Here is a 23,611-nt window from a genome sequence, read left to right on the forward strand (position 1 = left end):
CCTGGGACAGGAGCTAAACACCAATGAATGTACTAAGTTTTTAGCAGACACTGCACCCCAACTCTTCCAAGGAATCCAGAGGCATGCTTTTCTCACCTGCTGCATTCCCCTTCCCTGGAGCCACCCTGCTAGACCCAAGGCAATCAAAGTTTCTTCTCTACTTCATTCCTCGATTGCTGTGTAGTCACTGAGGGCTTTTCAAACAGCTTTGCCTTACCAGTGACTGCACTTCTCTGGAAAGGTTTAACCACTCCTACCACATGAGATTCTTCCAGATTAAAGTCATAAGAAACCTGAATCCATTCAATTACTCAGACTGCACAAAGTGTCACTTCCACTCCCTGCTCCCCCTCCAAGGTCCTCCAAAGCTTTGAAACTTCACAACACACTCTTGCTTGCTCTCTGTGTGCAATTAGACCAATTTAAGGATCCATCTGAAATGTATCAGCTCCTTCACAAAACAAACAAAAATCCAGTAAATTTCAGTAACCTGCTCTTTTTTTGTACAGTTTCCTTGGACTTTGCAACTGAGAACAAGCAGGAGAGCACAATGTAAGATAGTGATAGTGAGTGTTAACCAGCAACTGAGAAAGGGAGAAAGCTGTAGTGCTCTACAGGTAGCATGTCAGCTGGGCAAAATACAAGCAAAGTAGTAAGGTCCTGCCCCTTGATAAACAAGCATTGAATCCTTGATTCCTGAAGAGATCAGTGGATGTGGACACTTCCACTGTGGCAAGTCTACTGACAACTTTCAGACGGAAGCACTATTCAGTGTCCCACAACCACCTAACACCACGCTAGGAAAGCTGTATTTAAATTACTCCCCCAATGAACCATTAGCAGCTGTACTGTAGCCATGATGACTTAGGACGCAAGGGAGAGGCAGTGAGAGTTACTGCCTCTTCTCACAAACTTGGCTGCTTTGCTCACAACTTCACCTAAAGAGTATAAGGATTTTCCGTTTCTGAAACTGCCAGAAGCAACCTCAGAAAACACTTGCAGGGCTACTGCACAGTCAAGTGTTACACGTCCTTGCAAAGGTCACTCTGAAGGATCATAAAATCAGCATAATACAGGTCCAGCTCGTTGGACAGGTGACAGGTACCCGCTTCTAAACTGGTGCTGGATTTCAGATACCTCCTGCTTCTTTACTAAGACATAGACACAGGCATGAAAACAGTTCCTGTCTCACTACTCCTGTGTCCGCTAAAGCACAGCAGCCTCCGAGGAACCCTGCCGACACAGCCCTGACATCCAGCACCCAGGGTAAACACTTTACCTTGGAGGAAACTCACCATCTGCTGTCCAAGCTGGCACGGAGTATTGAAGCCCGGCAAGACGCCACCATGACCAAGTTCCTAAGCTGTGGGCAGGCTTTTCCTTGGTCAAACTGTCTCTTCCGCTATCTGTGTGCGTGTATGTGTGTATCGCTCTTAAGTGATGTAAACAGAAAGGCATGCAGAGCAGTGGGCGATATGTAAATTCAGCTGGAAAATCCCACAGCTCAGCCAATCTCTGAGCTCCCTCGCAGCTTTGCCCTGACTGCTCTGAGACTGAAGAGGTTTAGTCTAGTTCAGAAAAAAAACAACTACTCTCTTAGCACACTCAGATTTATTCCTCTGATCAGAGAAATCTCCAGGGACAGGAGAGTCCATCACTCACTTTAAAGGGAGTTTGAGTTTCTCACCCTCTTTAGATGGTTCCCGAACTATTCATAATACTGAGTATCTAGCAGCATAACAAAGAGCAACACAGTCTTTGCTTGTAGAGACAATCCAGGGAAATCCAGTTAACTAAGAAACGCCACAAAAAGGCAGAGCTGGTGAGCAGTGCTAGCCTGAAAGACAGGCACTGATGGTGGGGGACTTCTACTGCCAGGACACCCACCCCACGCAGGAGAACAACATACTCCTATGGCTGAGGCTCTCCCAGAGCAGGCACTGCATGGAAAGCTCTCACCCCACTCCAGCACCCAATACACCTTCTGCAGTTTTTACACCTCATTAAAAGCAGCAAGGTAACTGATGAAGCTCCAAACTCAGGCTGTGCTAAAGGCAGAGTGGGAGCAGTCTGTAAATGGGTAAGTCGGGGTGCTGCTGCCCTGGATTCCTGGGGGAGCTGCTGAGCTTGTAAGAAGGGTGACATGCACCCCTGTGAGCAACCACCCGCCTCCTCCCTTGCCCCAGGCAGCTGCTATGTCCCCCAACCCAACCCACGGGCAAGGGGACATGCCAGTGTGTGCCTCATCATGTCCATGGCAAAGGAGTACAGCCAGGGAAGGGAAGGCATAGGACATAAAAATCTGGAGGGAAGAATTCTGACAAATTGAACTTGTCCACATAATCCCAGTATTGAGTTAGTGAAACCAGGAAGGATTTTTCTCTCAAATGCCTTTCTCCTGGCACAGCTGAGCTTGGCTGAGACAACCCAAGAGGCAAGTACAATCATGCTTCAGGAAGCACCACAGTCATGGCTAGCAGGGGCTAGGAAGGTCCCGTGGAATGGCAAACGCTCAGCCCACGAGGTCACTAACTGCTGAACACCAACTGAAGCTGCAAAATGCTCAGCGCTGTCCAGGATCAACCCCGGCTGATGTACAGCCACTTCTGCAGCAGCTCATGGCAGGGCAGAGCAGGCACCAACACCATCACAGGGTGCTCAGCAACTTCCCAGAGCCTGCTGGCCTCCCTGCAACTCCAGCAGTGAGGTTGTTTTTGTTGAGCCACAGGAAGGGAACGGTTGATTGCAGAAGGGTTTCAATCAAGGGCCAAAAACTTACCTGTGGTGCTTCACAAGTGGCTTAAGGTCATCTAAGGCTGTGCTGCCACAGGAAAGGGCAGCTGTGGGCCCAGCCCCACCACTCTCACACTGCAGAGTGGCTGGTGTCGCCATGCCATCCCTTGGGCCAGGGAACCAAACAGCCTGAAAACTATGGATTTGGGTTTTTGTTCGTTGGGTTCAAGCAACATCATGAAAATCCATGTTTGGGTGTTACCAATGAAGGTACCTGCATTCCCTGACTAAATGTTCTGGTCACTCCAGTTCGGCTTAGGTTGCTCACTGCCGCTTGGTAAAATTTAACCTCCCTCATCACGAAACATTCCTTTTTTCCGGGCAGTTTCACCTGCAAGTGATCTGCTGCTGTGCACTGCAGCAAACCAACCCACAAAGCTGGAACCTTCTGGCTGGATTTACCCCCTCCCTTCTCAGCCTTACTTGAGACAGCAATGCCCAGGGGGTCCCAGGACTTGGAAGAGGACCCAACAGACTGCAGGCAGTTCCGTGCTCTTACAGTTTCCTGCACGACACTTAGGAAATCCCCAAACTCTTTGATCTCTCACTCCCCAGGCGTGCAATGAGGACAGCACTATCCATTCCCTTGCCCCTTGTCAATGGCAACAGCCAGCTCTCGTGGCTAATAGATGCCTGTACAGCACTCGACACAATGCAGCCTCAGTTTTTGGTGGTGCACTGGGTTATCTTCATCACAACACGCTTTCTGTGAGCCACCTCCTCTCCTCGCACAGCTCCCAGGGAGCTGAGTAAAGGCTGTTATGGAAGTGGTTGACCTTCTCATGCCACTTTCCCTCAGCAAGGGCTTTCTGGAACCGTCCTTCACTCACACAGACCTCTCCCTGCAAACCTAACAAATGTCATTGTGGCTGCAAGCAAGAGTCACTGTCAGAGAAACGCTCGAAGCCAAAATGCAACAGCTATTTAAAAGGAACGCTAACTGCTTGGGACAGACTGAAAAGAATACATCACTGGGGTGAAAACGCACAGGGAGGCAAAATTAAAGTGCTGGGATTGAGAAACAAAGTGTTTGGCAACATTGTTAAAGTTGAAACAGTAACTGCTAGGCCAGAGTTCTTCACAACACAGTTACTCCCCAGAGGGTACAATAGCGTGAACCTGGCTTGCGACATACATATTAAACCTGGCTAACTTATGTACCAGCTTTCTTCTCACACTCATTGGCCCCCAGCAGAGCCTGAGCCATTGTCTTTGATACCAACATAGCACAAAAGCAAGCTGGACCAAAAGAAGGTCCTCACTTCTGGATTTCGTGCAACGCAACAGGATCATCAGGTTACAGTCACGGATCAAACAGGAGAAAAGCATTTGACAGCGAGTCTGTCAGAGGAGCAGCAGCTGCAAGCTGGCAGTAGAATCAGGCAGAACTAAACAGCATGTTCCAAATGAGAAGATGATAGCGCAGTTTCACTGCCTCCCCTGAGATGTGCAATTGTCTTGGGGCAGTTATGGAGATCTACCACCAAATATCCCATATTGCGTAAATCGTGAAAGCAAAGCATAAGGAAATGAGGTTACTGGGAGATCAAGGGAGAACCATCAGCAACACGTGCCACAAGTCACACAAGTAATGGAGCACAAAAAGACAAAACTAAGCATGCCCCGCAATGAGGTATGCCAAACAGCAAAGGGAAGGCGGCCGGGGCAAAGAACGCAAGACACGGACAGGATTCACCGAGGACCGAACAACGCAGGAGGTGATGCACGACCTCCTCTGCGCACCTGAAATCACGCCGGCACCTGCACAGAGTTTAAAAACCGACCAACAGACCGCGCAAGGGAAGGGAACGGGGCGGCAGAAGACGAGGCGGTGCTCGGCAGCCCCCGGAGCCGCACCGAGCAGCCCTGCAGCGCCCGGGGCAGCCGCCGCAGGCACCTCTCCAGAGCGGGGCCGCCCGCCCGGGCCGCCGCGCAGCCCCTCCGCGGGGAGCCCCCGGCCCTCACCGTCCCCATCGCCCAGCCCTTTCCCTCACAGAGCCCCGCGCCCGGCCGGCTCCCCTCAGCCGGGGGGGGGGGCTCCCCTCAGCCCAACCCGGCCCGGCCCCTCTCGTACCTGGCAGCGGCCAGAGCGCCGGCGCCCGGCCCCGGCACATCGCGACCCTGGGCCTGCTCCCCCCTCGTCTAGCGGCTCAGCTGCCGCCCGGGCCGGAAGCCCTACGCCCCGCGCTCCTCGGGACTTGTAGTCCGGCGCGCTGCCTTCCGCCCGCTCCTCGCCGCGCCTCCGTGACGTTAGGACTACAGTTCCCAGCAGCCCTCAGGGCCCAGCGCTGATTGGCGCTTCCCCAGTCACTCTATACTACAACCACTGTTACTACTGGCCTGGCTCGGCCTCCTCCAGGGGCCAATCACACGGCAGCAGACCACCGCCTCGGGCCACGCTGCGCCGCGCGGCGCCATTGGAGGGAGGAAGGACAGCAACCAATGAGCGCTGGGAGAGGCGGGAGGGCGATCACGCCAACCGCTCGCGATTGGCCGTTTTCGCAGGCAGTCTGACCAATAGCGACGCGGGGGAGTTATAAAGTCTGCAGCTGGGGCACGCGGTCGGTCTTTCCAGCCAGCAGGTGAGGCGGAGCGGGGGCCGCCGGGCTGTTAATGGCGGCGGGCCGGTGATGATCTCTATCTACCTTTCTGACACCTCGTCTGAGGGCGGCGGGCGGCCGCGGCCCCTGCTGACCGTCCACGGCTGAGGCCCGAGGGAGCCGCGGCGGGGCCGGGCGGGGTGGGGCGTCCCGCTCTCACCGTTCTGCTTTCTCTCTCCTCAGGGGCTGGCGGGAACCGGATCGCGGCGGCCCGAGGGGCGGCGAGGCGGGGGCGATGAACGGCCACGTAGGAGCCTGGCGGCGAGTGGCTTTCCTGGGGGCCTGGGTGGTGTGGGCCGGGCACCGGCACCCTCCGTGCCCGCCCGCTGGCCCTGCCTGCCGGGTGGCTGCCTGGGCAGGCAGCGCGGCCTACGCGCGGGCTTTCAGGGAAGTAAAATAAAGTGTCGCTTGTTTTTAGCGTACCATGCATCCCCGTAAGCTGCTGCTGGGATCTACAGCCCTGGGGAAAGCAGGGTGGGCTTCAGGCGGGTGAAACGGGGGCTGGGGCACTTACTTCGTGCCTTGCAGAGCCGCTATTGGAGGCATCGTGTGAGCCGCAAGCTCTGGAGCAGAGCAAGCGATGCAGCTCCCGGTACGGCTAACAGACGTGCTCTTCTGCGGACGCTGCTGTTTCTCATGCTGTACAACTTGGGAGTCAAGGCAGCTTTTAAAGCACAAAGAAGCAGCTGCAGAGCTGCCTGAAGTAGTGTGGGTAACTGAAGGGATTCACAGGTGGCAGTTCTCGCCATATGTATGAATTTCAGTGCTAGATTGTGTAGATGACTACTTGAAAATTTTTAATAAAGTTTTCAAAAGACTTGGTTTGCTTTTGCTTCTGTTTTTCACAAATCTAATGGGTGGAATGTAAAACCACAGACCAACTTTAAACTTTACATTTGGGCACCCAGCAGACCATTTCTACTATTAATATATACTTTGAAGGGGATCAGAGCCCCTTAAAACATGTGGTGCAGCTTAGCCCAGCTCTCTTTGATTCATACTGGTTGCATTGGAGCACCTGACCATGTGCTGGTGATGGAAGGATCTAGGTGGGTTTAAGCATGAGCTGAACTATTTGAAAGATTAAACACTGCAGGTGTGTTAACCAAAATACCATTGTAGCCACAAAGATTATTAAAAAAATTTATTAACAGGAATGAAACAAAAGCTGTAAACAAGCGGCAAAAATGAGAAGTTGCATGTAATGCTGAGTCCTCTGGCTTGTTTGAATGCACCGAACAATTCCTCATCGCTTGGTGGCAGTAAAGGCCCATGTAAGAAGATGCCAAGTAACCGTCTGAGGAAGAGCTTTAAGGAAGGTCAATGTACAGGCGCTGGGAGACCAGTTGTATAGAGTGAACTTGTGACTGGGAGAGATGGGGGTTGAATCTGGCTTAAAGTTTGTGGTACTAGACCTAAACGCAGTTGTGATGTCTCTGCTGCAGTTGTTAGCTCCCAACAGGTGTAAAGTACTCTGAATGGTACTATTTACATATTCCTTAATTGAATCATTTTTTTAAATTTGTTTTGGTTCCACACTGAAGTAAGTTGAGTTGTAAGCTTTTTCTTCAAGATGGCAAGATGCAAGGCTCTCCTGCCCTGTAAGGAAGAGAGAAGGCAGCAACCTGATGGGAGCATTAAGAATACTGCTGCTTATTTTTGGCCTCTGGGAGACTCTAGCTTCTGGGGTAGTGTGTCCGTGCAACGATGGGCACCTCAGGACAGGGGCTGGTGCTGCACGGCCAAGGCCAGGCTGAGAAAACACAGTGCCCAGGGCACAGCTGGGATACCAAAATACTGGTACTTGGCAAGCTCAGGACTAGAGAAAATCCCACTCCCTTTTTTTTTTTTTCTTCACTGCAGCTAGCAAGCGTGTGCTACACAGCCCAGGATGAGAATGGAGGTGGCTGTGAGATAAGCAGCTTCATGTAGGAGACACTGGACAAGCAGCAGCCACAGGAGCACAGCGAAGCTCACCAAAGCAGCGTGAAATAGCGAGTTTTACAGATTCTTGTGCACTTAACAGTGCCCGAGCCACTTTCAGAGCCTTCCCCGTGTTCTGTCACTACTTGCAAATGAGAGGACTTGTAGCAGACATTGCCACCTTCTAGAGCAGGTGAAGAGTCTCATTCCAGTTATTTCAGAGAAAGCCTCGGCTGAGGAATGGATGGCTGCTGCTCTGGTGGGAGCATCTGTGCCAGTGCTGGCCATCCCCATGGATCTGTGGGGAGTGCTGCTGCTGAGGTGGGACATGGGGGGTCCTGACTGCTGTTCCCCCACAGCCCCGCTTGCTGCCGCCGCCTGCCTGCTCCGCGGTACTTGCAGCAGGGGTCTGCTCCTGGCTGTGTGCTGCAAATATTCCTGCAGGAATGGCTTTTCAATAAATTTAAATAAATTTTAAAACAGGCAGTTGAAAGACTTGTTTCTCCCTAAAAAGCTATTTAGGAAAAAAAAAATGCTCTGTTTGCAGCAGGTTTATTTTAACATCCTTTTTTCATACTGTTATTGTGCTGGATCCACTTCAAGCAGTAGCTGCTCATTTTACTGAGGAGCGTAGCTCCGTGGAGTCCCTGTCTGCCTGAACCACACGCAGTGGCTGCAGAGGGTCTTTGTGCAAGTCAGGAATGCAGCGCTGGAGCTACAGCCCGAGCGAAACAAGGGGCAGCGGCGTCTGAACTGACTGCTGAGAGCGCTGGTGCTCGGCTGGCGGCTGGAGAGCGAAGGATGGGTTATTTTACTTAAAATGGTCTGTTTAGGGCAGCGCGGGGAGGTTCAGTGCAGGGGGCACCTGGTGTCGCGCATGTGGAATTTTCAAAGAAGAAAATTGCCAAAGGCCAAACACTTCATCCAAATTCAAATTTGTACTTAGAGGTGCTGCTTTAAAAAAGATTAAAAAAAAAAAAAAGCCAAATGCCTGACACAGACTAAAGGGGTGAGGAGTCCCACTGAAGAGAGCTGGCAGAAGAGTCTGAAACCTGTGAAATCAATGCCTACAGCATCCCTCCAGCTTTCTTCAGTTAACAGAAAGAGCTGTCCCAAGAGAACTTTGAAGATATCAAAGCATTGTTGCAGTCTAAAAACGCTATCACACTTACATGAAGGTATTTAGAATAAGCTGCAGTACATTAGATTTCTTCTCAATTAAAGTACTAGAAACAGCAGTAGTAAGAGAACCAAAGCCTTTACCAAACAGATAAAACATTCAGGAATCTTTGTACAACAGATAGGTTAGCAGCAGCTTACTCAGACAGCTAAGCTCTTTTCTGCAGGGAAGAGGAGAAGCCTTCATCGAGGAGGTGTGTTACACCACATGAAAGATGAACAGACCTAAGTAAGCAACTACAAAACTGGTTGCCTCGAAAACAAGTCTTTCCTGTGTGCCCTGGGCCAGGGCTCTGAACAGCTGAATTCCAGGTGTGTGGGGAAAGGAAAGGGAATTTGGGACTTTTTCCTACCCAGATGTTGATGGGGAGAAGGCGTTCGCTCGTTCCCCTTGGTCACGTCACAATTCCTACTAACATTAAGGAAGCCTCATAACGCTCCTGGCTGCTGCTGAACGGGTAGAGGCAGCCAGGTCTGCCGAAGGAGCAATGGCGAGACCCCAGCCCACCCCAGTCCCTTCCTGAATGCCCCCCTCCCACCTGCGTGGGAAGCGGGAGCGAGCGGAGAGGGAATCCGGAGGGCTCGCAGTGCGGATGGATGCGACAGGGGCTCGGGGAGCAGCACCTGGCTGCAACACGGCCAGCGTCTGCCCCGGCCGAGAGAGCTTTTTCTGCTGCTGCTTCCATTCCCCACGTCTCAGCTCACCTTTCAGGCAGATACAGACACGACAGACAGACATGCACACACTGTCCACGAGGAGAGAGCGCGGCGCACAAACACTTGGCACGAGTCTCTGTACAAATCACCGAGCGCATTAGGACCTGCAGCAGCCCGAGCCTCTCACTTCCTTCTTCACGTAGTCGTGGAGCTTGAATTTGGGCTCGTTGGGCAGCTTCATGGACCTGTGCTTCAGTTCCCTGCGGGAAGGGGGAAAGCACGTTACTTTTCTGCCTGCGCCGCCTGCTTCTAAGCTGCCTGGCCCAGCTCAGTTGAACTGGACTTGGTCTAGATGGTTTGCTAAAGCTCCCCTCCATGAGACATTTTGTATCTTATATGAGATGGGCAAGTATCTGCCAGCACAAGAGCTGAAGGTGGGAGCCCCGGGAATGGAAAGAGGGGTGACAGTGCCAGCCTTTATCTCGAAGACTGCTACCCCCACCGCGGGAGAGATGCCCAGCACGGCCGCAGCACTAGTCACTTACTTTGCAATGGCTGTGAACGCTAATTCAACATTGAGGCCACTTTTTGCGCTGGTCTCCATAAAGGGCACACCGTACTCCTGTGGGACAAGACACACCAGTGTCAGAAATGTCACCCAGGGTGTCCCCGGGGGCTCGGGAGCTCCCGGCTTGCGCTGAGCCCTGGCCGACATCGGTGCCTGCCGAAGGAGCTGCCCTGGCAGAGGGGCTCTGCCGCGGTGGGCAGGAAAAGCTGAGTGAGGGGTCACAGCTCAGGTGTTCCTTACACTTCTTCAGAAATAATTTCTGAGGTCAAAGAAGCGAAAAATGTTAGTGGAAGCTTAGAGGAAGAAGAGCAGATGAGCAGGAAGAGGAAAGCAAGACAAGGGAAGAAAAGCAAAGTGCTCCCAGACGTATTTTTGGTCAGACTGGTCTCCAGTTAACCATCCCACTGGTGTACATCATCAATTACAAGTTGTTCTACTTGCACATCCCTCGTCAGAGCACGCAACAACCGATTCCGCTGCAGCAGACGGACACCTCACGTACCTTGGCTAATTTTTCTCCATCTTCCCTTTTCACCACTCTGTCCTGGGCCGAATCCACCTGCCAACAGTAACATCGAAGAGTAATTTGGGATGATTTGGAAGGTCAGTAGACAAGCCCCACATCCCCCAACGCCCTCCCAGGCTCCCCTGCCCACGGCTGCAGCGCAGCTCCATCATGGGACCGTCAGGGGAGGAAGAGGAGGCTCTGGCAAAGCCGTGGGGCCGGGCTCACCTTGTTTCCCAGTAACATGAGGACCACGTCTTGCTGCGCGTATTCATGAATCTCTGTCAGCCAAGCCTGGGGAGAGACAGCCAGAGAGAGGGGTTAACGGGAGGGGGAAGATGCGGGACTGCCCCGGTCCTGGGGACAGGGCACCCCCCATGGGAAACGCTACCGTCCCCGAGCAATGCTGGGGGGCGTTACATGGACACAGGGAGGGGTGGCTGGGGATTAGATGCCAAACAAAAAGCCCAGCTCAGAAACTCGTCTGTGCAGGGTGGGAGCGGCACGCAGGAAGCAGCTGGTCCCACAGATCCCCTGTGATTCAGCAGCACCCCGGGAGAGGAGCAGCCTCCTTCCTTGTGGTTCGGCAGGAGAAGCCAGCCAGCAGCCAGTGACTCGGCCCCGAGGACACCCTTTCCCAGAGAGCCCTGCAGATGAGGGGGTGTCCTGGGATGCCACTGAGCCCTGGGGAACCTGCTTTGCCGAGCAAGCCTGGCACCCTGCTTCGACTGCTGACCAAGCCCCTGTTCTCAAGGGTAACGGCAGCCTTTCAGCCCTGCGGCCCGCTCCATCTGACCACAGGCGCTTACAGGAATTTAACCCGAATTCCCCCTCAGTTGGGACACTAAGACTAGACCTCCTTTTGGAGGAAAAGGCTGAGGGTTTGCTCTGGGACGTGCCTCATGCCTGTGTCCTGCACATGCTGCCCCTGTGCTGAGCACACTTGTCTCGGCAGGCGGCTGAATCTGTCTCCCCAAGCCACGGGGTGGCTTCCCTGCCCTCTAATCCAGCCTAATCTAATCAAACCTGCCCTAATTCCCTGTAATCCCTGACCCTGCGGTGCGAGCGGCTGCTTGCTGCCTCCCAGGCGGGCAGTGCTGCTGCAGCCCATGCCCTGGCTCTGAGCACTGACGCTGGGCTCATGGCAAGTGCTGGGTGATCCCTGCTCCACCACCGCTCCTCACCCAGCAGCATCCTGCATCAACCACCAGCTGGCTAGGAAAGTGAGGGATGGTTCGGGATTGAAGCAGGAGCCCAATGCACACGGAAAAAGCCCCAGGACCCCATCGCACCCCGGCTGGGCTCAGGGCGCTCAGCTCAATGGATGGGTTGGTCCAAGGGACACTGGGTCACTCCTGACAACCCCCCTTGGCTCCCTTCTGGCACTCTTCCCCCTCCATCCCTCTTTCCAGCACCTCGCACTCACTCTGGGCACGCATTCCTTGCCCCCAGGAGCGGCCATGGCAGATCACGGCCCCGGCAGATCACGGCCCCCTGCTCCCCACACCGAGGTGTTAATGCTGGCACGGCCCCTCCCGTGCTGTTAAACAGGGTGTTTTTGCTGGTGCACAGCCTGCTCGCTGCAGACGCACACGGTGTACTCTGTGTCCGGGACACGAGCAATTACATCCTGTTCGTCCAGGGCTAATTGCTCCCGGGGCTAGCAGCACGCTCTGCCGGCGCTGGCGTAGGCGGCCCCCAGCAGCTCCACGGGTCCAGCGGGGTGAGGGGGGTACACGCTGAGGCCAGGTCCTCCTTCCCCGCCACACAGTGACATGCCCACGGGCAGCGTTTGCTCTCCCCCTCTCTAGCAGATTTAAGGGAACCCTCTGCTCCAACACTGCTCCCCAGCACCCCTGAAACACCCACACCGGGGCTCAGGGTCAGCCCGGGGGCCGGGTCTGCAGGGAGGGGGCAGACTTGGGCGGCACAAGGGACCCCCACAAAAACCGGCAGGAAGGGCAGGTCTGCTGGGGGCGAGGAGCGTGCAGCAGGATGCGACCCTCTCCCCTGCCTGGGTTTGGCACTAAGGTGGGGGGAGGCAACGTGGCCCCCCAAGCCTGACCTGTCGGGACCTGAAGGTGCAGAGGAAGACGAGGAAGCACCTCGCTTGGTAAAGCTGCCTGCACTCATTTACCGGAGCAAGTTCTCCAGCCGGTACTAGGGTTACACACAGTGTAAATTTGCCAGTGAAGTGAATCCGTCAGCCCTTTTATTTACTATGAAAGCGAAAAACTTCTCTGTGTGTCCTCTGGTGTCCTCGTAGGCAGACCTGCCATCAGACAGGTGCTTAGCATCAACCACAGCCCTTCTGGAAACAATCCTGGTTCACACCACGAACATGCATCTCCGGCAGCACATACCCCCTCCCCAGGGCCGATCCGCAACCGCGACCCAGCCCATCACACGCGAGGGACAGACCTGGATGTTGTCAAACGACGCTTTGTTGGTGACATCGTAGAGCAGGAGCAGGGCTGCGGAGAGAGGGACGGAGCATTAATGCTGGTGCCGTGGTGCTGGGCAGAGGCACGGCCAAGCAGAGCCCACAGCTCAGAGCTTGCTCTGCACCGTTCCCCGAGGCAGCGTGTGCCCCCCGCTGCCGGTCGCGCCTGGGGACACGGCGTTAAAGCACCGCTGAGGTCCCTGCTGTAAAATACAAAGCAACACGCTTTAATCCACTACGGACAATGCCCTAGACACACGGTGTTTGCACCTCGACAGGCAGAGGCTCCTCCATCCTTGGCGGCTGCTTCCTACAGGGAAACCGCCCCGGGGATTCCCGACTCACCTGGCCTGGAGTCACAGCCCAGGGTCCCGAAGAGCCGGAGGGAGGGTGCTCCCCCCCCGGGAAGCAGAGGCGGCCGTGCTTACCGTGGGCGTCCCGGTAGTAGGCGTGGGTGACGCTGCGGAAGCGCTCCTGCCCGGCCGTATCCCAGATCTGGAAGGCAGACGGGAGCAGAGGGGTCAGCCATGACCTGCCAATGCGCGGGCTGAGGGACCCACCCGGCACCAAAACCAACACCAAACCAAACAGCACGGTGCAACCCCCAGAAGCTTCTTCGGCCTTTTGCTTCTAGGGGCAGTAATAGGAAAAATGACAAGTGCAATAAATATTGAAGCAGCACCTCCCCGCTCCTCAGCCTGTGGAGACGATGGTGCGTGGCAAAGGGCTCTCGACGCGTCCCTTAATCGGCAAATCCATCCAGCAGATGGATGCGTGGGGACCCGCTAATTTAATTTATCAGTTTTTAATGCAGCGATACGTTTGCAGAGTGCCATGCTGCTGTCGGGGGAAGATCAGCGCTAATGTTGTTACTGAGCTCCTGGAAAAGGGGTCAGAGAAATGGTTGGGTCTCGGGGGGGCAGCACGGCTCTGGCTGTGGGGGACACAAAATCTCCCACGTGTTCGTGGGCTGGATGCAGGCTGAGCCAGGGGATGTGGATCCCTTCGGAGGGTCTCCGTCCCTCTCACCGTCCTCTGGCTCTCCCAAAGCAGGAGCTGCCTGGAGAAAACCCCACAGACTGCTCCGGTGCCACCGCCTCCAGCTGCAGTTGCCAACAGGGAGGCTGGGACGGGGATCACCATGGCCAGAACAGCCCCCCGCCTTGAGCAGGCTCCCACCAAGGGGACGGGGCGGCCGAAAGGGCTTGTAAGGCTGTCCTGGAGGAGGAGACAAAACGGCAAAGGATGGAGACGGGGGTCCTGCTTCTGGGGTGCTCCCAGCCCTGAATGCCCCAGGTGGAGTGAGGGAGCTGCTACCAGGGCCATGGGGACGTACCTGCAGCTTCACCTTCACCCCATCCACCGTCAGCACCTTATTCTGAAAGAGAAGAGAAAGGGCAATGATGGGCGAGCACGACTGCAGGATGCTGAGGACCCTGGGGAGATACGTGCACCCCAGCCCCCCAGCCGCGTTTCCCCCCCAGCCCTCGGGCTGATCTCCTCTCCCCACTTTTTAAACTCGCTTACATTGGTCCCAGAGCCTGTTGGAGCCACTTGCACCATGGCCCAGCCAGAAGATCGTTCCCTGCATCTGCCGCAAGCTACATCTATTTGGATAGTTAAATCCTCGCGTCTGCAAGGCTGATTTAGTGCGGTGTGCGGCTTGGGCTAGAAGACCTCTGGCAATAAATTAATGAGCGCCAGCATCCCATCTTAATGGCCTTCAAAAGACACAGCCAACTACTCCATATTCAGTTAGCAACTTAAAAATAACTCCTTTTCCTGCTGTTTGTACCCATTTTTCTCCCAGTGAGCTCACGTTTGGTGGTTGGGGTTTTTTTCCTGTTTGGTTTTTAGCAGCGAATGTGGGAAGGAGGAGGAGAGGGGGCAGTGCCCCTCCACCCTGCCCCTTGGGGTTTTCCCCAAAGCCAACAAGAAACTTTCTGTGACCGCCCAGGTAACGCCCCGGCAGATCCGGGAGCAGTGTGGGGCTGCGGGGGGAGCCCATCGGTGCCCCTCCGGGCGGCTGTGCCGGCCAGCGAGGGCAGGGGATGGATCCTGACCGCATCCCAAAGCGATTGCCGGCCCGGTGAGCTACACCAGGCTCTCATAAGTTTTAACAAAACTCAATCCTAATGATCCAGCGGTCCCAGGGGAAGAAGAAGAGAAGAGATTAATTTGCCTGCTCGATCCACAGAAATTAGCACGGTAATCAGCAGGACGTGATGAAAACACAGCCAGGGAACTGTGCACCGGCAGGATGGGGCAGCTGTTCACTGCTCCAGTGATGCCCAATTTAAATCCCTTTTCCCTGGAGCAGGCACGGGGTGGTCTCCCCGCTCCAGACACACAGCCGTGGGATGGCCAGGGCTGCCCTGACCCCGGCCGGGCTCTGCTGGCTCAGCCCCGCTCCTCACCTTCCCCGACACCGACCGGCAGGAACAGGGGCTCTGCCCCAGCTCACCCCTCAGCACCGGACACGCCACCAGCTCCGGTGCCACCAAAACCCTCCCAGGTAAACAGCAGCACACACGTGCCAAGGGCCATCCCTGCACATCCCACACCGCTCGGCTCCTCAGGATGCCAGTGCCAGCATCACCCTGCCAGGACAGCAGCAGTGGGGCTCTTCATTTCTGTTTTGATGTTTTTAATTAGGGTAGAGAGAGCATCTCAGTCCTGCACATCTATGCTCACCGAACAGCAAGGATACGGACAAGGAGGAGAGGGCAGGAGTGAGCCAGAGCTCTAAATTTACACAGTCTGCTAAAGCAGGCACAGGGGAGATGATCGTGGTTTATAAATACCTTCAAAGGCAGCAACCGAGACGAGGGAGCGGAGTGATTCACAGCCCAGGAGCAGTAAAAATAGGCAGCCAGGCTGCGGCGTGGGGGAGCCAAAAAGCGCTCGGGGAACCGGTCGGGGGCTCAGGACTGGCTCGCCGTGCCCCGAGCACGGAGCCGCGGCTTTCCCCAGGACACGAAACCAGGGCTGCTGAAGGCCTGAAGTGCTTAAAACTGAGGGTCCCCACTGCCGTGACGTGCTCCCCAGCCCCCGGCATCTCTGCACGCCGGCTCCCAGGTGAGTGTGGCCGTGCCAGGCGAGCTGTCCCGGGGTGGAAACGCGCCACAGCAAACAGCGCTGAGAAAACCCGACCAGAGGACCTGCGCCTTTGCCGTCGTTCCCAGCGGATGGAGAACCACGCTGACAGGCACCTGTTTTGTGGGTGAGACAGAGCAGATTTACCTTCTGCAGAAGATCCAGTCTCTATGCTCAGTTTGCTGTCCGAAAACCCTGGGTCCTACCACAGGTCCCAGTGCCGCACCAGAGCCCCACAAGGTGGAGGGGCTGGGAGCCCTGGGCTCCGCACCAGCACGGTGCTCGTCCAAACACCGTCCCCAGTCGGTGGCAACCAGCTGCCGATGCCACCTGCCAGGGACCGCGCCAGGGATGCCGTGCCGGGACCTGGAGAGGCAGAAAAACACTCTGCGTGTCCCTGCTGATCCCGGAGTGCCCAGCTGATGATGACAAGGGACGATGACAACAGGAGCTTCACGTTAAAACCTGCACTAAACAAGTGCCCTTCCCCGCGCAGCTCCACGGCCGCACCAGCACCTCCAGCTCAGAGGACAGTGTGTGCTGAGGGATGGCTGTGCCCAGGGATGCAGCCACATCCCCAGCGTGGCCGTGCTCCAAAGGTGACCAGCCGGCAGGAGAAGGGAGAACACAGCCCCGGCCCTGAGCATGGACCAGCCGAGCCGAAACGACCACAAAGCATCTGGTGAGCAGCCGAAAAAGCTGAAGCTCCGATGCTGCACACCTCATGCATCGACCTCCACTTCAGGAGCTTAATTAAAAGCAAAGCTGGCAGCAGCAGGATTCACACTAATTACGACTGACCTACATTTCAGAGGGGGAAATGCTTAAATCTAATTAAAGGCTGCATGTGGATCTAGGTGCTGCTGGACTGGGCTGGGGAAAATAGTGGATTCCCTGGGGTTTCGGTGTGGAACAGAGCAGCGTTTCAGGATGAGTATTAGCAGAGACGCTCCTGCAGGCAGGAGACACAGCCGGAGCTGTCTCAAGCAGCGGCTCCTGCCTGCATCCCTGCCTGCCCCCAAGCACAGGGCGCTGCAAAACACGGGTGAAGAAGGTGGGAGGAGTGGGGTGGGAAAAGGCAGGGGCTGCCGCCAGCTGCACACAACAGCTCCCGTTGGGGCCACGTGAACCAGATGCCCAAGTCTTCCCCCATACCATGGCTAATAGACTTTCCAGTTTCCAATTATTATTATTTTTTAAGGAGCTGCAGTTCAATTCCATGCCCACAGCCTTTCAAAGGCACAGCTGGGGGGTTTAACGACTAATAAGCATCCAAAGACAAAAGATGACGTGTGTCAATGCACTGAAACATGAAATACACTGCCGGGCCTGATCACAATGAGAGGGGTCGTGGTGTTCAGGGTTCATTCTTAATCTTGCGCAGTTTAATGTAATAGGGGTAAAACTCACAGCAGGCCACCCGCTATGCAAAAGCGGGCAGAAAAGCTGTCCCCGCAACTCAGCTCTGTTGTTGCCCTTTGCAATTTCAGTTTTTATGTGTCCTTTTTCCTGGGGCTTTGACAATGTTATTAAAATACCTTCTAGCAGGGGCTGCAGCGGAATGCCTGGGGTGCCTTTGTTGGAGGAACATGACGCCTGTGAGTTAAATAATCCTCAGGACGTCAGATAAATAAAGTTGGAACCTTGCAGATGCAGAAAAAATTAAATTACCAAGTACAGATGGTCTTCAATTAAAAGCAGTGTTATCAACACACCAACGGCCCCGCTGGCTGCAGCCCTGGCGCGATCCCGCCCCAGCGACGGCAGCACGAGAGCAGCCGTTTGGAGGCAGAAAGGAGGGAGGAAAAAAGTGCCCGTGACAAGGTGAAACTGCGCTACTCCCCGAAATGTGCACCCCGTGATGGACGATGCTCCCACCCAAATCAAGGTGCCCCCACTCTGCTCTCAGGTCAGCTCATCAGCGGCTGCGGTTTGGGCAATGCCACCCTCCCGGTCCACGGGGTCCCCACGGTGCTGGTGAACCACACCGGAGTGACTGGCACATCCCAGCCCACCCGCAGACACACGGCGAAGGCTGCAGCGTAACCCAGGGTCAGCAATCGCACCACAACCCTGCCGCTCCCCAACTTTTCCACGCGTTAGCTCATTAATTAAAGCCTTAAAAATTAAATTGGATACATGGATTAACTCGCTTCGTAATTAATCTGACAAATGGAAAGCTGCTTGCTGACACCATTCAGGTTCCAACCAGGGGAACCCCTCACCCTGGCTCCTGGCTCAAACGGCGCTGCCCAGCAGCACCCACCAACACCCACCCACCCGAGCATCCCCCTGCGTGGGTGGGCACTGCGTGGCACAGCACGTCCCGGGCACGGCTGCAGCCCGGCGTGCACAGCCCCAAAGGAGGAGAGGGGACGGGCAGCGTTTGGGGACCCGCTGAGGGACCCTGCTGTGCCTGGCCCACAGCCCTGCTCCTGCCCAAACCCTTGGGGTCGTGTCCTGGAGAGGGGGAGAAGAGCGAAACCCTGGGGGCTGCAGGGTCCTGGCAAGGACTGAGGCCCCTGTCCCTGTCACCGCTGCTGGGGGCCGCAGCTGCGCCAGCACCTCTGCTGCAGTGGGTTTGTTCCCAGAGCCCGTGGGGGTCCGGCCCCCAGCCGTCCATCTCCACTTTTACAATGGAAAAGAAGAAGCCCCCCCCAAATGTCATTAGTGCATTTTGGAGAGAGCCCCTGTGGCTGACCAGGGGCGAGTTCCTGTGGAAAGGGGAAAAAATTGCATTAGCAAATATACATCAAACTCGACCGAAGGCGGCTGGGGCACCAGCTGAGTTAATTAGCAGCAGTAACAGCTCTGCTGCGGGCTGCAGGACTGACAGCACGGCCACCCAGCAAACTTCATTAGGGCTGCAGTGTCACACGCCAACCGCGGCCAGGGGGGCTACCAGGACCCCATCGCTGCCGGGGAGTGCACGGGGAATGGGAGAGAGATTGGGGCATCCTTTATTTTTAGGAAGCCAGGAGGAAAACAGCAGCATGGCAGGGGTGAGCTGGCTTAAGGGGTGCTGGGTGACCCCAGCCCCGTGCCAAGGCAGGACCCGGATCCAAATTCACATTCGGCAAAGCCCCGGGGAGCCCCTGCCTCCACGAGCACAAAGGCTCCCGTGCCAGGAGGAGCTGGGATGCAGTTGTGATGGAGCCCTAGCAGACAGACAAGTGAATGCCACCTCCAAAAGCGGCTGCAAAAATAGATTAAGGATCGATATGGAAATCTGCCCAAAACAGCAGGACACTGCATTAAATTTACTCATTAAAACCCTGAAGTTTTCCCACATGCGTGTGTGCTGCTGCCAGCAAGCTGGTCCTGGCAGCTCAGCATCTTCTCCAGCCACAGCAGCTTGGCTCAGGGACAGCCCAGCCCTGTGCCAAGGTCAGGGCTGGAAGAGCAGCCCCCCTTTGCTCCCTCACTACAAGCAGTCCTTTAAAAACCTGATCCCTCAAAATAAAGCAGCCAAATTGGGTGATATTTGAGACTGAAAATGAGAAAATTTCATTTTCATTTGAGAAAATGGAAAAAAACCCCAACCTCACGAAACAACCAAATCGGCCAACACGGGGTGCCCAAACACCACGCTGGGAGGCTGGGACACGGCAGCAGGGTCTGGCTCGGGGTACAGACCATCTGAGCAGGCTCTGGGTGAGGAGCTGGAGCTTCTCCGACTCTCCAGCTCTGCATTATGTACAGCCTGTGCACTACCCTGGCATGGCACGGGGAGCATGGCAGCAGCTCGGCACGAGCCCAGGGCCCCCAGGGTGAGCACCCGGCAGGTTTTGGCTCTGCTGCCCGCCCCCCCCCGCCAGGGTTCAGCAGCCCGGCACGATGCCGTGGGGGAGCCGCGGGCAGGAGCCCCAAGTGCGGCTGTGCCTGAGGCTGGCGCAGTGGACCCAACCCCGAGGAAAAAGCTGCCCAGAGCTTTTGTTGGAGAAACCGCCCTGGCAGCAGCTGGTTTTAAATCATCCCATTATTTCTGCTGGGGGTAACAAAAGGGAAGAGAGCGGGAGGCTGATATTGCACAAGGATCTGCACTTCCGAAATCAAGATCTGTTCAGCGAGATAAACGGTAACCAGGAACAAATATTTAAGTTTCGGCAACCATGAGCAGACACCAAGCAATAAGAGCAGCGCTGAGCTCTTATCTCGACTTCACGCAAGCTTTCAAAGCACATTATGGCAGGGCTGCTCTGCCCATCACCGGTTCACGGGGCAACAGGCGTTCCTCCCGGCCGTGCCACCAGCGCGTCCAGCACAGCTCGGCCACGCGGCACCTTGACAGAGAACGCAGCCAGCCAGCCCACCACCCCCAGCTTAGGAAAAAACTGTTTCAGGAGCACATCCCCTGCAAGAGAGGGGAGGGAACAGCCCAATGCTGCGCTGGAGCCTGTGGAAAGCTGCTGGGAGAGCAGGGCAGGGACGCAGGATGGATGCAGGGCTGTGCCATGGTGCGGCTGGACGCAGTCCTGCTCCAGTCATGCTGAGTCCCGCTGAAGGATGGTCCAACTACTGGGAAACATCTTCGATGATCCTCCTCCTCCTCAGCAGCTGTGGAGCAGCAGCAAACACATCTCTGCTGTGCCACCGCCGGCAATGTGCCCTGCAGCCCTGGCACACGTCCTGGGGGAGACCCGGGCAGCCAGGACACCCTGCCACAGTTCCCTCCACCTCATCCCATAAATCTTCTGCTCAGAGAGAAAACCTGACCATTCATCTTCCAGGGCAGGTGATTAATTTCCTCGGCAGCACTGTGCATTTGCACTCTGCAGCTAAAAATAGAAACTTCTGCCTTGGTTTTTTTTTTTCCCCTCCAGGACTTGCACGCTCCTGCCTGGAGCCAGAGACGCTCCAGAGCCAGCCACCGATCCCCGGTGCCAAGATCCTTTCAGAAACAGTAATGTGTCGGTCCTCATTGCTCAGTTCAACAGCAGACCCCACAAAAAACAGATTAGCACAGCACCTTGCAGCAGACAGCGCTTCTGATCCGCTCTGCTGCTGGAGCTGACCCTGCATCCCCCCCAACCACCTCCTTTGAGGGGTCTCCCCACTGTGTCCCGTCTCCCCCTGCACGTCAGGTCCTGGCCAGGGCACAACCTGCCCCACACGCTGCAGGCAAACAGGAGAAGCCCCAAGCCCTGCCCTATATAAATCACCCCAACCCATGGTCTCCAAGTGGGCACGGACCCTCTGTGCTGCCCTGCAGAGCCCCTCGCCTCCATGGGCGGCGCAGCCCCTTCCCCGCACCCAGCGAACGCCCCAGGGATGTCTGCAGCACCAGTCTTTGTCAAGAGCCATGTATGCTACATTAAAGCACAATTAACATCTCCCTGGCTGCCAGCCCTGCAGGAGATAAGAGTCAAGGCTCTTGTTAGAGCAGACACACTGAAGAATTAGTGACTTATCATCTTCTATTCACATCAGTCTGCACATAAAAGGTTTTTCTGGCAAGAAGTAGAGAATCCTGTCTTAGGGACACAGATTAGGGGTAAGAGGATCTGGTTAGGATCATATATTTTAAAATAAAGTCATGCTCTGCTTCTCAGCATCGCCCGTGGCAGCCGTGTCTTGCAGCCATCTGGCACTGGTGCAGCAGTACCAGGTCGGTAACTCTTTCCTTCCCCAGCCTGGCTGCTCCATCTCACCAGCAAGTTGGTGCCCCGGGGATGATCAAGGGGACGGTGCCCTGAAGGAGGCACAGGCAGGCGAGACTCAGACTGTCGATGCTTTTAAGCCCGACAGGGCTGCTCAGGCTCATCCCAACAGATGGGAGGAACGGCCGTGCAAGTCTTTTAGATGCCTCCACCACATCGGAGCAAGCCTGTGCCCCAGCCATGCGGGCAGTCAGGGAAACTGGATTATCCACCCTTAAAAATCCACAGGGTAGGATCTGCTACAGCTGTCCCAGAGACCAGAGCCACCAAAAAGCCAAAGTCAGCAGGAAGGCTGCGGCAGCTCCCAGCACACGGTCGGGTGCCAGGAGCGGACGGAGCCCACGGCCGCATCCCTCCTCCCTGCCCAGGGACAGTCTGCAACAGCTCTCCCACCACCCTGGGCTGCATTACTCACCCCTTCAGTCTCTTTTTTTCCTACTTTATAATAGAAGAGATATTTTTAAAAATATCTGAGCTTACTTCTAAACCAGGCAGCCTTGGAAACAAAGGGGGCAGAGATGGCTCACGCAGATCTGTGCCAATACTGAGAATAAGTAACGTGGCACTCAACATATTTATCTTCATTTTCTTCATCAAGGACATACCGTGCTGCAAAGCAGAACAAGGATGTCTACAGAGCATTTATTGCAATATCATTTCTCATTTGCAGCAAACACAGCGCCTGTCAATGCCATGAGAATGAAAAATGGGTCATCAATTACTGTTATACAGGGAATTGTTTACTCTGCTCCAGGGGTGGAAATAAAGCCTTGCATCAGTTTTTATGTCAAAGAAGCCAGTCCTTGTGTCAGAAGTGCTGCGGTACCCAGTGCTTCCATCACAGCAGCCCGCAGGGTGCTGGAGCAGCAGGAGCCGCAGCCGAGCTGGGCAGCCCTGCCGTGAGAGCCGTGCCCCGCACCACTGCCTCGCTGCTCACCGGCCTCCTGGGTTTGCACCCAATGCTTCACCCTTCTCAAAGCCTCGGTGACTGCGGCCAGTCCTGGGCAGCCTGTGTGCCCCATCCCCACGCACTCTATCCTCTGCTCCCTCCAAGGACGATAAACGGGACGACCCCTCCGAGGGAGCCACCCCAGACACAGGGGATGTGATTTTGCCTCAGTCCAGTTGTGTCTGGGAGCAGGGTCCTGGGAATCACATTTAAGCCCTGCAGCAGCTGTCTCATTTCCAGCCCAAAACCCGTCCCAGCTCAGGAGTTTAACTGGTTTGGTCCCAAAGCAGCCATGCAGCAGTGGGGTTCACGGGACAGAAAGCCACTAGGAAACACTCAGCGAGGGGACCCCCCAGCCTGGCAGGATAAGCCCCTTTTTGCAAATAAAACTGAACCAAAACCCACAAGCAGTTGCCTTGATTTTTTTGTTCCACCAGGAACATCCCTTGGAAAGCCCGACTGCAGCCAAGAACTCAGGCTGGAACGGCCAGGGTCCTCGGGAGAGGATTTCCACCTCTGTGCCAAGCTGCGGGGCTGATCCCACGGGGAATCGGTCATCCCTGAAGCTGTGCCGCTCCCTGATGCTCTCCCTTGGCAACACCCCGGCAATGCCAGGCCCCGCAGGATTGCCAGCGCACCGAGCTTTTGGGAGCAATTTGACCTCATGCGTGTACTATTCAGGAGAGAAAAACACATCTGCCGTGCATTAGTGCTTGCTTGGAACAAAGTTATTTTAGGCATTGTCGAGCACTTCTCACATTAATTCATGCACATTTATAAGTGCAGCATGTTAATGCATTTAAGAAAGTTCAGGCTGAACTGCAATCCTACTTGCAGAGCCCCAGCCCTGCAGGGAGCCACCTCGCCAAGCTGCGACTCACCCCGATGCAAAGGGGTATGGCGCACCCCCCCATCACAGCGAGACCCGGATCTCCATGTTCAGCTCCTTGTCCCTAACTGAATCAAGTGCTCTCGGTGCCACTGTCAGAGGTCTGTCAGCACCACAGAACACAGGACCACGGCTGGCACTGCTCTTTGATTTTGGTGTACGTCCTGCATCACAGAGCACGGCGATGCCGCAGGAGCTGGTACCTTCTCAGCAAAGCCCTCGGGAAAGAGACTGCAGCAGAGCGGCAGGCACAATGCTCAGGCCTGGGAGCACTCGTCCCCCACGGCAGATCATGCTCCAGCACCGTTGTGCTGGCACGTTTCAGGTGTTTCCATCCCTGCAGCTCTCT

General features: G+C 55.5%; 2 protein-coding genes and 1 non-coding gene across 9 annotated transcripts in view; 1 reads left to right on the forward strand and 2 right to left on the reverse strand.

Annotated features, from left to right (window-relative positions):
- Positions 1–5,015, reverse strand: part of TRAF7 (TNF receptor associated factor 7) — a 35,642-nt gene extending 30,627 nt beyond the window's left edge. For 2 of the 7 annotated variants that reach the window (XM_075767346.1, XM_075767341.1), the window contains exon 1: positions 4,868–5,012. The gene's annotated coding sequence lies outside the window, so the exon portion shown is untranslated. Of the gene's footprint in view, positions 1–96; positions 116–1,295; positions 1,441–4,867 lie in introns of those variants that run through there. The other 5 variants (XM_075767344.1, XM_075767347.1, XM_075767342.1 and 2 more) reach the window with 5 other exon arrangements.
- A 400-nt stretch (positions 5,016–5,415) lies between these two features.
- On the forward strand, positions 5,416–5,506 carry LOC142604066 (small nucleolar RNA SNORD60). The gene has a single exon (XR_012837963.1). It is a non-coding gene; the product is annotated as a small nucleolar RNA SNORD60 (small nucleolar RNA).
- A 1,016-nt stretch (positions 5,507–6,522) lies between these two features.
- RAB26 (RAB26, member RAS oncogene family) overlaps positions 6,523–23,611 on the reverse strand; it is a 31,739-nt gene continuing 14,650 nt past the window's right edge. Inside the window, exons 3-9 of the mRNA XM_075767505.1 lie at positions 14,005–14,046; positions 13,097–13,163; positions 12,647–12,699; positions 10,454–10,519; positions 10,223–10,279; positions 9,698–9,774; positions 6,523–9,412 (exon numbers count right to left, since the gene is read on the reverse strand). Of these exons, the coding sequence (XP_075623620.1) occupies positions 9,310–9,412; positions 9,698–9,774; positions 10,223–10,279; positions 10,454–10,519; positions 12,647–12,699; positions 13,097–13,163; positions 14,005–14,046 (465 nt within the window). The 3' untranslated portion in view covers positions 6,523–9,309. The remainder of the gene's footprint in view (positions 9,413–9,697; positions 9,775–10,222; positions 10,280–10,453; positions 10,520–12,646; positions 12,700–13,096; positions 13,164–14,004; positions 14,047–23,611) is intronic.

This window comes from Balearica regulorum, chromosome 15, assembly GCF_011004875.1.
Source record: "Balearica regulorum gibbericeps isolate bBalReg1 chromosome 15, bBalReg1.pri, whole genome shotgun sequence".
In the NCBI taxonomy this organism is placed as follows: Eukaryota; Metazoa; Chordata; class Aves; order Gruiformes; family Gruidae; genus Balearica; species Balearica regulorum.